Source organism: Grampus griseus (genome assembly GCF_964374135.1).
Source record: "Grampus griseus genome assembly, chromosome: 1".
In the NCBI taxonomy this organism is placed as follows: domain Eukaryota; kingdom Metazoa; phylum Chordata; class Mammalia; order Artiodactyla; family Delphinidae; genus Grampus; species Grampus griseus.
Window position 1 is genome coordinate 154,754,559 of NC_139017.1, and position 11,746 is coordinate 154,766,304.

General features: G+C 48.9%; 1 protein-coding gene across 3 annotated transcripts in view; it reads right to left on the bottom strand.

The window, feature by feature from the left end:
* Positions 1–11,430, bottom strand: part of LOC309821188 (protein argonaute-1) — a 30,287-nt gene extending 18,857 nt beyond the window's left edge. For 2 of the 3 annotated variants that reach the window (XM_082652358.1, XM_082652357.1), the window contains exons 1-8: positions 11,213–11,430; positions 6,076–6,259; positions 3,691–3,811; positions 3,076–3,257; positions 2,541–2,677; positions 2,182–2,316; positions 1,944–2,031; positions 1,138–1,285 (exon numbers count right to left, since the gene is read on the bottom strand). In XM_082652358.1, the coding sequence (XP_082508484.1) occupies positions 1,138–1,285; positions 1,944–2,031; positions 2,182–2,316; positions 2,541–2,677; positions 3,076–3,257; positions 3,691–3,811; positions 6,076–6,259; positions 11,213–11,237 (1,020 nt within the window). In that variant the 5' untranslated portion in view covers positions 11,238–11,430. The remainder of the gene's footprint in view (positions 1–1,137; positions 1,286–1,943; positions 2,032–2,181; positions 2,317–2,540; positions 2,678–3,075; positions 3,258–3,690; positions 3,812–6,075; positions 6,260–11,212) is intronic. The other variant, XM_082652359.1, reaches the window with a different exon arrangement.
* Positions 11,431–11,746: the final 316 nt, after the last annotated feature.

Sequence of the window (11,746 nt, forward strand, 5' to 3'; positions counted from 1 at the left end):
GTCTAGGTGGAACCTGAGATTCTACATTTCAAACAAGCTCTCAGGTAATACCTATGCTCTTGGTCCACTGACCACACTTTGAGCAGCACTAGACTAGACAATGAAGCAGTCAGAGACAGTTTCTCATTAGACATTTTGGCTAGTGTATAGAAAACCAAATACAGCCCAGTGGTTCTCCATTTGCATTCTATGACTTAATGCAAATGACTTAAAAGCATTACTTAAGTAATGACTTAAGTAATGACTTAAGAGCATTACTATTCTTTCCTTAATTGCAGAATTTCAAAGGTCTGCTGAAGCATAAAAATATGACAAATCTTGGAGCGAAAACTTTTTCAAAAGGAACACACTGGGTTTCCCTCGTGGCACAGTGGTTAAGAATCTGATGCCTGCCAATGCAGGGGACACGGGTTCGAGCCCTGGTCTGGGAAGATCCCACATGCCGCGGAGCAACTAAGCCCATGCGCCACAACTACTGAGCCTGCACTCTAGAGCCCGTGAGCCACTACTGAGTCCTTGAGCCACAACTACTGAGCCCGTGAACCTAGAGGCTGTGCTCCTCAGGAAGAGAAGCCACCGCAATGAGAAGCCCGCGCACCGCGCAACGAAGAGTAGCCCCCGCTTGCCACAACTAGAGAAAGCCCGCGCATAGCAATGAAGACCCAATGCAGCCAAACATAAATTAATTAATTTTTTAAAAAAAAGGAACACATTGATCACTGGGGATACAGGATTCATGTTATAGGTAACGTTCATGTACATTTTCTGTAAAATAAAGTATACTTGTATCTTTAGGTCATTTAGATCCCGAGCTCCAGACAGGGAAAGAGAAATTAAGAGGACATGAGTGTAGGTATCTGAAATCTCTGTACTGAATGAACTAATTACTTATTAAACAGTAAATACAGCTTTCGCCTCTGCCTGGCAGTCCTGAAAGAATACGAGAGCAGGATGCGGGATAAGTAAAGAACTCAGCAGTTAAGAATGAGGCCTACATTTCACAGAATGACCTCTCAGAACATCAATTTTCCAAACCTAAAAATGATGAGAGACTACAAATGGAAGAATAGACCTCTGATGATCAGTGTGCAGGTACCGTGCTTGTTCCCCAGCCAGGCCATTACTTGGCAGTCTCACCTCTAGGGGCAGGTAGGTATGCTTTTGTTCCTGGCCAACTTGCAGGCAGGGCAGGTGGGGATACTTGAGCTGAAGGTTATATTTCTGCTTGAAATACTGTGCCACTGTGCACTCCACAGTCTGTCCACTCTCCAGCTGCAAGGGAAACCTGTTTGGGGGAAGGGAAAGAAGTGTCATAGCCTAGCATTCAGTAACACCTTTCTAGACCTACAACCATGGGAAGCGCCAGACTTGACTTCATCCCTATCCAACCTCTTTGAGCACTCCCACCACTCACAGGAAAGCAGAGGAAATACAGGGCTCCAAGAGTGAAGCCAAAGATTTGAAAGGCAAGTTCCACAATGGTCAGATCATATCTGACTCATCTGTATGTCTAGTGTTGTGCATGAAGCCTGACACACAGTAGGCACTCACAGTCCAGCACAGTCTGAAGTGAAGGACGTAGATGGAATCAGTGACAACTTTCCCAAGGGTCTAGCCTAGGATATCAACTTGCTTTTTCAGGAGGAAGAATAAGTTGAGAGAGATCCTAACATTTATAGAACTGAGAAAGAAGCCAGAGAAAGACACCTGCTCTCCAGTAAAGGCCCAAGAAGGAAAGGTGGAGACCAAGAAGGTAAAAATGGTAGGGAGAGTATCAATGGATCTGGGAAGGTTAGGGGAGGGATGCCAAATTCCCACAGCTTATCTTCAAAAACAGGGCTCATCCTCAGGGCCAGGTGTGGGTGCAGAGAAAGTGAACAGAGTATGTTGAAATATCGGCCCTCTTCCACCAACAGTATGGCTTAGCAGCCCTGTCAACTTACGTCTGATGGCTGGCAGGGCGGCGGGTAACATTACACACGCGGTATTTCCTCTTCATCTGTCCACAGTGGGTCACTTCCACCTTCAGGCCTGGGACACACACACTGCTTGTCAGGGTTGGAAAAGGTTGCTCATGTGCCCAGGCTTGGCCTCTCCCCTGAATATATCCCAAGGGGATTTCCTTTTAGGACTAAAGAGAAAGTAGCACTGATTCCCCTCCCCGCCTGGTTGGGTCCTCACCCTTGATCTCCTTGGTGAAGCGCACACGCTGAGAGTCCGTGAGGGGCTTGGGCTGCTCATCTATGTTCCTGATGTCCAGCACCTCACACATGAACTCAATCACTGGCTGCGCCTTGTAGAAGGCAGTGGCTGAGACTGTGGGGACATGGTAAGTACAGCTCAGCTCAGGTTCTGTCTTCCAGAATAAATGGAAGCACTGCTCTTTACACCCTCTTCTTTATAGGGTATTGGGATGGGGGAGGGGTCCCAGGGCTGTAGGGATTAGACTAGGAGTGTGGTTGCAGAGCTGGGAGGGATGAGGCTGGGAGTGTGGTCACTGGACTCAGGGTGCCCCTGGCTCCATAGCTCTCCCCACTCACCATCAATGTTGAGCATCATCTTCCACATGGCAGGGCGCACAGACTGGTGAAAGCCGAACCAGACCTCGCGCCCACCCCCCAGCGGGTGGTAGTAGCCCTCAGGCGGTGAGAAGAAGGAGCGGCCCACAGGGGTGTACCTGGCAGGGACAGGCAGAGAACTGGTCCCTCGGGCACAGGCCCCCACCCTGTGAGGCATCCTGGGCACGGAGGAGCCCTGGCCTGGAAGGCAGGACACCAGGGCTTTAATTCCAGCTCTGATCCTTTACTAGTTGTGTGACTGACCTTGTGCAAGTCTCTCCCCTTTTACTGCCCTGCAGGGACAGATGGGGTGAGGTCCAAAGATATCTACAAGGGACAGGGCCAAAGCTTTAAACCATCTAAATGTATATGCACACTTGCCTGGTATATGGTAGGGCTTCAAAGAATTTTTTATTTGAAAGGCACACGGTGGGACCTTAATATACGCTCATTCCCCTCCTCCTCCCACAGCACTTCTGCCACCACTTGTAGCCCAGATACTAACTACAGCCAGTACCTCATGGATGCCAGGTGCCTCATGGCCACATCCAGGGCTTGCACAGACTCCAGGGGAACGGGGATCTGGCCACTAACCAAGGCCTCATGCAGCATGCGCCAGCTCACAATGGCTAGCCACTTGATGGAGACCTTGAAGATTCGATCCTTCCCTTCCCCAGGGATTGTCACCTCGAAGTCAACCTTCAGGAAAGAGAAAGGGGTGAAAGATTGCTGATGCTGTCCCACAGTCCAATATTCCCTGCCTTGCCCCTATTATCCTTCACCCCATAGATTTCCCAGAATCTGCTTCTTAATCTGATAGGGACTCACAATGAAAACTTCAGAGTAAATCCAGCCCCTTAAGTCTCCAGCCACCTTGGCTCAGTGTATCTGTCCCTCTCAACCACACTTAGTAGGAAGTCCCTTAGGTCTATTTTAAGTCTAATCTCAGTCTGTTTGGACAGGGACAGACATACAAGAGGCTAAATAAACATCAGCACCTACCCATCCCTCACCCTAAAACACACTTTCTCAGCACAAAAGACGAAAGGGATCTCTGGACTGCCAGACTCCAAACAGGCTTAGTTGAGTTCTGTCCCTCCCCAGACAGGTCCAGCCTGACTCCCAACCTTACCCGTTCATTGCCAATGGGCAGTGCTGTGACAGTGTAAATGTTCTTCTTTCCATCATACACGGGCTTGCGATCACCAAAGATCTGAGGCTTGAAATGCTGGACCATGTATTCCACCACTTCCCTGTGGGGAATGGGAAAGGCCAGTGGAAGCTGAAACACTACTACTTCAAGCTCTTGGAAGTAATTTAAACTCCAGGCAATGTCCCATCTACTATATTCTGTCCTACCAGCTACTAATCTCTATTCTAAGCAGTGCTTCTCAAGCTTCAACATTCATATGAACCACCTAGAGATCTAAAATGCAGGTTCTGATTCAGCAGATTTAGAGCAAAGTCTGAAATTCTACGTTTCTAATACGCTCCCAGGTGATATTTTTGGTCCTCGGATCACCCAGGCTCCGAAGGACCTAAAAGAGTGGTTGTGAGTGCCTTCTGAGCAGAGGGGGAGGCTGAGGGGAGAAGGGCTTAATCTCAGGGTCTGTCCAGAATCAGGAACAAAATCTAGGCTGCTCCAATCCCCAAGCTGATAATCAAGAAAGGTAGATGGGAAGAGCCCTGAATTGGAATAGGAATAAAGTGTGGAAGAAGAACCTCACCTCTTCCATCTCTCTGAAGTCCTTAGTCCTACCACCCTGTTTTCTCTCCATTATCATCTCTTTCCTGATTTCAGTTCCTGTGCTCTGCTACTTAGATTCCAGAGTATCCATCTAGCCTTCAAAATCCCAGTCCATCCAACTATCTGAACTCTTCGCTTTCTAAACCAAAGCTCTTGAATACTATTGGATAAAAAGACTCAAACTATACATTGGAAGCAACTGTAAACACATGGTTTTAATGCCAATTAGGCCTCAGTGCTGCCCAGCAATCTTTTTCATATCTCTGATCACTTCCATCCTCATAGATTGTGTCAAACCTTCTCCACTACCCGCCTAACGACAGAATCCACTCCTACCTCAGATCAAAAAGCATCTTTAATAATTTTGAAAGGAGCAGAACATAGAAGGCAAGGCCACCCTCAAGTTCCCAGACATATAGACAAATACATTTATATACACTTGCCTCTTTTCCTCTTTCTTTCCTCTCACACTTGAAATATCCCTTCCATATATAATTTTTAAACATCTGAAAATATGTTCAACTTCACTCAGTAGAGAAATACAATTTAAAATTAGACCAAGATACAATTCTCTACTTATCAGAATGCCAACAACTAAAAAATCCAATATACTGAATTGGTGCGGATATGGGATGATACCTTACTGATGGGAGTATAAATTGGTACAACTTACCTTAAAAAAAACTGGTAACATCTCAAAAATTTTAAATGTATTATGCCAGCAATTCCAGCCTAGGAACTTATCCTACAGATACACTTGTATTTGCGTGCAAAAATGTATCTATATTAATATTCTACACAGTTTCACTTTCGTAGCAAAAGTTTAGACTCAACCTAAATGTTCCTGAATAGATTTATTAAATAGGTTATAATATATCCATTCAATGGAATATCTATGAAGTTATGCAAAAGAATGAGACAGATATGTAGGTACTGATATATATTACTTTCCAAATTATATTGTTCAGTGGAAAAAAGCAAGGTGCAGAGCAGTGTATATAAGATTCTGTATTCTGTGTGCTTTAAAAATGTTCTGTAAACATATAGGCTTGCATATGTATAGAAAAATATCTGGAAGTGTACTCAAGAATGGTAATAATGAATGCATCTGGGGAAAGGGACTAGGAGACAGGAGGCCAGGGTAATACGAGACATTTTTCATTGCTACTCTTCCTGTAATATTAAATTTTTTTTTTACATTGTGCATATATATATGTGTCCTCCTGCCTCAGCAAGGACATCCCACTCACTCCTCTCCTCTCTGTCTTGTACCTTTAACCTCTCCTGCACTAGCTCCTTCTCGGTTTATAAACATACCCATGTCTCATTCTTAAAAACTTTTCATTTATTCATTTCAACAAATAATGAAATGCAGTAGGCACCATACTTGGCCCCTATAATCTTCTCTAGCCAACATATTCCCTCTCTTCCCATGCTTCACTATCAAGCTATCTAGAAAAAAGCTATCTGTTCTCACTATCCCTACCACATTACCTTCCATTTATTCCTTAACTCACTGTTAGATTACTAGCCCAACTCCTCTACTGAAACTACTGTGGCAATAGGTACCAACTGTCTCCTAATAGCCAAATCCAGTGATATTTTTCAACATTTACCTTACTTAGAATCTCTTCCTCAAGAACTTTCTTGAATTTGGTGATATCACCCTCTACTAGTTTTTCTTTTATCCCTCTGGATTCTCTTTTAAGGCTGTGAGACTCAGGAAAATAAGGACTACTGGACTTAGTGGCTTAAACGTGCATTACTTACCGGTTGACTCTGCGAGGACACTTATCCGGCTTGATATCCACCTCGTAGTGGTAGACGTCAATCTTAGGGATGTCCACTTCAAAGTAGTTGGCCAGAAGCTTGATTGGTTTCCCCACGGTGCCAATGCCAGGCCGGCGAGGTGCCTGGAACACCTGCTGCAGGGGGGGCAGGTAGGTGCCTGCAGCTACAAGACAGAGAGGCTGGTGAGGGTAGAGTCTGGTAATTTCCTTACCACTCTGATCAGAGAAGGCACAAGGCCTCCTAGAACGGGAGCAGCAAAGTGTAGGAAAAGCCTCTTTCCTGACTACCCAACCCAACTGAGGGCTTCCACCGGCTGAAACAACCCAGGCTCATTTTTTAAAAACTCTTTCCAGTTAGGAAAATTACCCTTGTTGTCTATCTTAAATTCATCAAATGAGTATGTAATATCTTCCTATTACATGTTAAGTAGACGGGCTAAATCTGGCTCTAGTAACAAAACTCTTTCTTCCCTCTACTAGATGAAGACTCCTTCAGGTATCTAGCAGACCAAGAAAGCCTTATTATCTGTCAGCCAGATGCTCACTTCACTCATCACCATCCTGAACACAAAATAGTATCATCTTAATGCTTCTCTGCACTGCAGGCAGGAGGAAGACCTAAAGAAGGCCAAGTGCTGGGGCGGGCGGATGGGGGGAGGCCACGCAAGGAACAGGGCAGTGTCTGAGAAAAGATTAAGGCAACCGAATGGCTGAGGATGGAGCAGAAAAGGAGAAAAGGCTAAAAGGATGGATTTTGGAGACTAAGGAAAGGAGAGAGGCTGAAACACGGAGCTGGTGAAGAGGCTGGAACTGGAGGTCACAGCCCAAAAATGCTTGAACTGGGAAGGAGGAAAGGCTGGAGTTAGGGCTGGGGCAAGACAGTTGAGAGCCTGGGCAAGAAGCAAGGCTGCAAGTGGGGAGACAATGAAGAAGTTCAAAAGAAGAAAAAGCTAGGGAATGAAGACAGGCTAAATATAGGAGACTGAGGCAAGAGTAAACTAGAGTAGAGGATTTGGGAAGGAGGGGCAGACAGTATCATCCTGGAGAAGACGAGATTACTGCTTCTGGGAAGAATACAAGATTCTTTCCAGGCCCACAGCTCCTTCTACACAGAGGGCCCAGACAGTAGCAGAAGGGGTTTAAGACAGAGGCAGCCCTTGGGAAAGGGCTAGGGCAGGGCCAACTCCCACTACTTTCTCCTCTATTGCCACCAGTCTGATTGCTGCCCCTGGTTTTATTTCCTAGCTTGAGGGGAAAGGGAAGAAAAGAGGAAACTGCCTAAGAGAACCCTCCCTCAGCATCTACTATTGTCTTTGCCAGCAGAGGACCAGCCCAGGTGGGAGGAAAGAGGGACAAAACAGCCCAGAACCTCCCATTACCAGAGATCTGCTTTCACAGTTGGCGAGGCTGGGGGGATGGGGCATATCCTCAGCAGGGGGGTCAGGAAGAGGTCAGAACCATTCAAGGGAGGGGCCTGCTTTCCAGAGCTAAGCTGCTGTGTCTCCTTCTAACCACCTGTCAAGCCTACCCTACTCCACAGACAGGGAAACACAGACGGGAATGGCAGCCCAGTCTGGGGAGAAAAGGCCTTCAGGATTCAGCTACCTGGGGAAGTGAAAGCTTAACTACTAGCACCTGGCCACATACCCCAGAAAGAGCTGAACAGAAATTATACACAAGCCATAGATAGACATACACATCCAAACACATACTTAGACCTGGACAGTGTACCTTCATACACATACCCCTCACCAGCCTAGATTGTGAGATCTTCAAAGATACAGGCTGTATCTGCCTTGGTCACTGCTGAATCTCCAGCGCCTGGCATATAGGTGTTCAATATACAGATACTAAATGAATTAACAAACAGATCCATAGACACACCACAAAGAACACACAAGCATACACAGCACACAAACACCTGCACACTGCTCAGAAACAATTATAAACCCAGCACAGGACAAACATGACCCTAGTGGAAGTAGCTGGTAAGAGATACCCTTTCCCTCCCCAAGTTCTTACATTCCATTCACCTCCTTAGCCTCCCAGGCTGAATAATTGTTAGGAGCCTTGGGAGAAAGACATCCCCTAGAGCTAGGGGCTGGGTAGAAATGATGGGGGATGGGACAGACACTCTAGCCTCAAAACCTTCTCTTTCCCAGAAACAGGACTACACACCAGACTTAGCCTTAGGCACCCTCCACTCCTAGGAGGCTTTGGAAAAACAAGGAGCCCCCACCCTCCCCTTCATACCCAAACTAGGGAAGGCAGGAGGAAGAGAGAACCTCTCTCCCACTCCACTCCCCTGCAAGCCTTACAGCAGTACAAAGTTCCTCCCCTAACCCCACCCTGCCCCCAGCTTTTAGTCTGAGAAAGGGAGACACTTCCCTTCAGAGCCAGACAGGGACAGACGGCCACTTTGTGATGCAGATGAGGGCCCCAGCACAGAGGACAAAGCTTGGGCCTTGGGGGAAAGGGGCGGGGCCCTTCCCTGCAGACAAAAGCATGGAGGGAGGGGCTATGAAAAGGACACTCCCCCTCCCCCATCCTCAACCAGCCCTGAGAAGGAAAAGTAACAGAGCTGAAAGGCCTGGCTCAGGGATTCCTTCCCTGCAGTTCTGAGGCACACATACCTCCCAATAAGCTAGACAGCCCACTCAAAAGACAAACTCAAGGTTGGGTTAGCTGTCCAGTAAGCAAAGAGTAAAGGGCCAATCGCTCCAAAAAGAATTTGTCCACACACTGAGTACACACAAATTATTAAATATCCACACATGTGCTTAACCATTTATGTTCACACTGGAATGTGATTCAATTCAAAAAATAAAGACGTACTTGTGTCAGGGCCTAGACATTGGTTGGTTCCACAGATAAATCAGACACCACCTCTACCCTCTGGGAGCTCCCAGTCCAGTATATGTACTTGTAACACACCTGAGCACAGAAGGCACACCTGGCCATAAGCCCAGTGAAGCCAGCAACAATACCTTGCTTTGTGTACGTACTGTGTCCTCAAACCTCCAAGAAAATAGTCCGAGCCTAGGAAGGAGGCAGTTATGGGATCCCTCCACTCACAGCTTCCAGAATGAATTTCAATTACACCTTTTGATGAGGTAAAGCCTGCCTCATTACGCTACAGCCAACTCCAGATACCAGGCTCTAGTTCCTTCCCTAGAAGCTATAAATATGTAACATGAATCGGAAAAAGTCAACTTTTTCATCACTCTAGAGGCTATTAGAAATTCACCATAATAGATCAATCTGGTATGGGTGCCAGCTCCCAGCAATCCATCTGGACCTCTGGGACCTCTACTACTCTAGTCCCTGGGTTGCTGCAAGTAGTCTCCAGCCCAGAAAACCACGAGAGCTCCTGGAATGGAGAAAGGGGCCTACGGGAAGGAGGAAGTAGTTTTCTGAAGTCAGTTGCTCCCTGCATTCCACCTTAAGGCTTACACAGCCTTTACAAGGTTGTTTCTGTCCCAGGGAAAGTAGTCACTAAGTACTTATAGATCACTGAATGGATGACTCGAAGAATGAGTCTGAGTCGGCAGGAGCTATTTCCTTAAGGGGATTAGAGCTGGTATAAAAGACAAAGATGCTTCAACCAGAAATGAAATTCCTGTCCCAAATGGAAATCCTATTCCCACTCCGAGATCAAATGGAAGGAAGTAGTGAGACAAGATCTAAAGGATTCCCAGGTCCAGACTGCTCCTCCCATCAAAAGGGTAAGAGACAGGACACAGGAGGTGCCACCACTACACAACACATCCAGGGACTCTGGTCTTCTTGGGGCAGCCTTGCCTCAGTTTCTCCTCTATTCTTACCACCTTTTCTCCTGATTGTAAATAAGGAGAAGTTAAGGCTATCACCTGGGACACCATGGTGAAGGCTATAGACTTCCCCCTACCCCAAACAACGTATTTGTGACAAAAGGCTAGCTTGACGACCTTGGGTCTAATAACATGGCCCTGACAGTTTCTGGGGAGTAGAGAGAGGAAAAAGAAAAGATACTCAGTGGGGGACAACAAACATAAAAATATTTAGGTATAGAAAGATTAGGCTGTCGACTCAGGAGACATTCAATAGAGAGGTCATTTTCCTTGGATTAAAAGATCCCAATTCTGCTCACTGTTGGACCGTGCAAACCAGGCAGAAAACCCCTTCTAGGTAAACCTGGTCCTGGCCTTGGTACCTCAGTAACCAACACATTTTTTAAGGCCTGTCTTCAAGGGGGACCCGTCCATAACCTAAAACATTGCTTCCATCCCAGTCTTTCCTCATCCCAGTGGCAGAATAAGGCACTTTAGCAGTTTCCCTCAACCTATTCTTGGCAAATTATGACTGAAGGTTTTCAGGGCCAAGTGCAAGAGCCCCAAGATGGGGAAGGGGCCCATTTCCACTTGTACTCTGCCAGCATAACCTAAGAGAGACTGCAGCCCAACAGTGCGCTCCTTTTTGCAATCCAACCTGCGGGTCTGGGGGTGGGGGGTTCGGGCGGCCACGCCCCCACCACATCGGGCAACCCGTTCCAGCTGGCACCTCCGCGCATGCTCCGGCGCCTCCGCTCCATCTCCCTAGACTGGGGGGGGGGATCCCGGGGCTGGATCCCCACCCACTGCCCCCTGACCCTCGCCCCCGCGTCAGGCCCGGCTGGGGCGGAGCTCACAGCCCAGCTCTGGCGCCTTCTCCCAAAAGACATCAGCCCAGCCCAGCCCGGCTGAGCCCCCGCCCCCGGCATGCGGCAGCTCTGGGCCCATCTGTGTCGACCCCCTCCTCTCCTGGACACCTGGGGCCCGCCCCCTGCCACCTGCCGGGCCTCTCCCTAGGCCTCCCGGGATCTCCGAGTGTCCTTACGTGCGTTCAGGCCCTTCTCCCAGAGCACTTCCCACCTCCAGGAGTGCATACAGCCTCCTTTGATAAATGGCCCCCGTCTCTGAGCTCCCTTCACAAGGTTTCCCCCGGAACTGCACACAGCCCCCTTCAAACTGGGCCCCCCATCTCATAAGAGCCCCTTTCCTCACTCAGGAAACCTTTCCTCACTCGGAAATCCTGCTCTTCACGCGGGAGTCCCCTAGTCCTTGGAGCATGCACCGTGCCCCTCTGCCGGGGGCCCTTACCTGCTCCCGAGGGTCCCGCTTCCATCCCATATACCCGTGCGGAGGTCAGGCGGCCCGGAGACTGTGGAGTCCAGCGTGAAGGGCCTAGGTACCCCGCACTTTAGCTGCTTGGGCTCCCGGGCCGGGCTCGGCTACCCCCCCAAGCCCGGCCGCTCGCGCCGCCGCCCCCGCAGCCTCCGTTGCAGCCGCCGCCGCGGAGCCTGCAGCAGCTCCCCCAGCTAGCGCCCGGCCCGCTGCCAGTGCGCAGGCGCGACCGCCAGGCCCAGGGGGCGGACGGGAACGAGTCAAACGGGGCGCTCCGACAGCAACAAAGGCCAATGGAGAGGGGCGGGGGCACCGGGGACCGGAGGCAGCGGCCCCTGGCGGTCACCCGTCGCCATGCAGCCCGGCGAGAGGGCTCCGGTAGAGGCGCCGCGGAACCACGCAGTGGCTTAAGTGGGGCGGGGCGGGAGGACAACCCCCCGCAGCAACCTCCGGCCTTGTCTTTTCCCCAAACCTGTCCCTCCAAGCCTACACACAGCCTCCCCCCTTCAC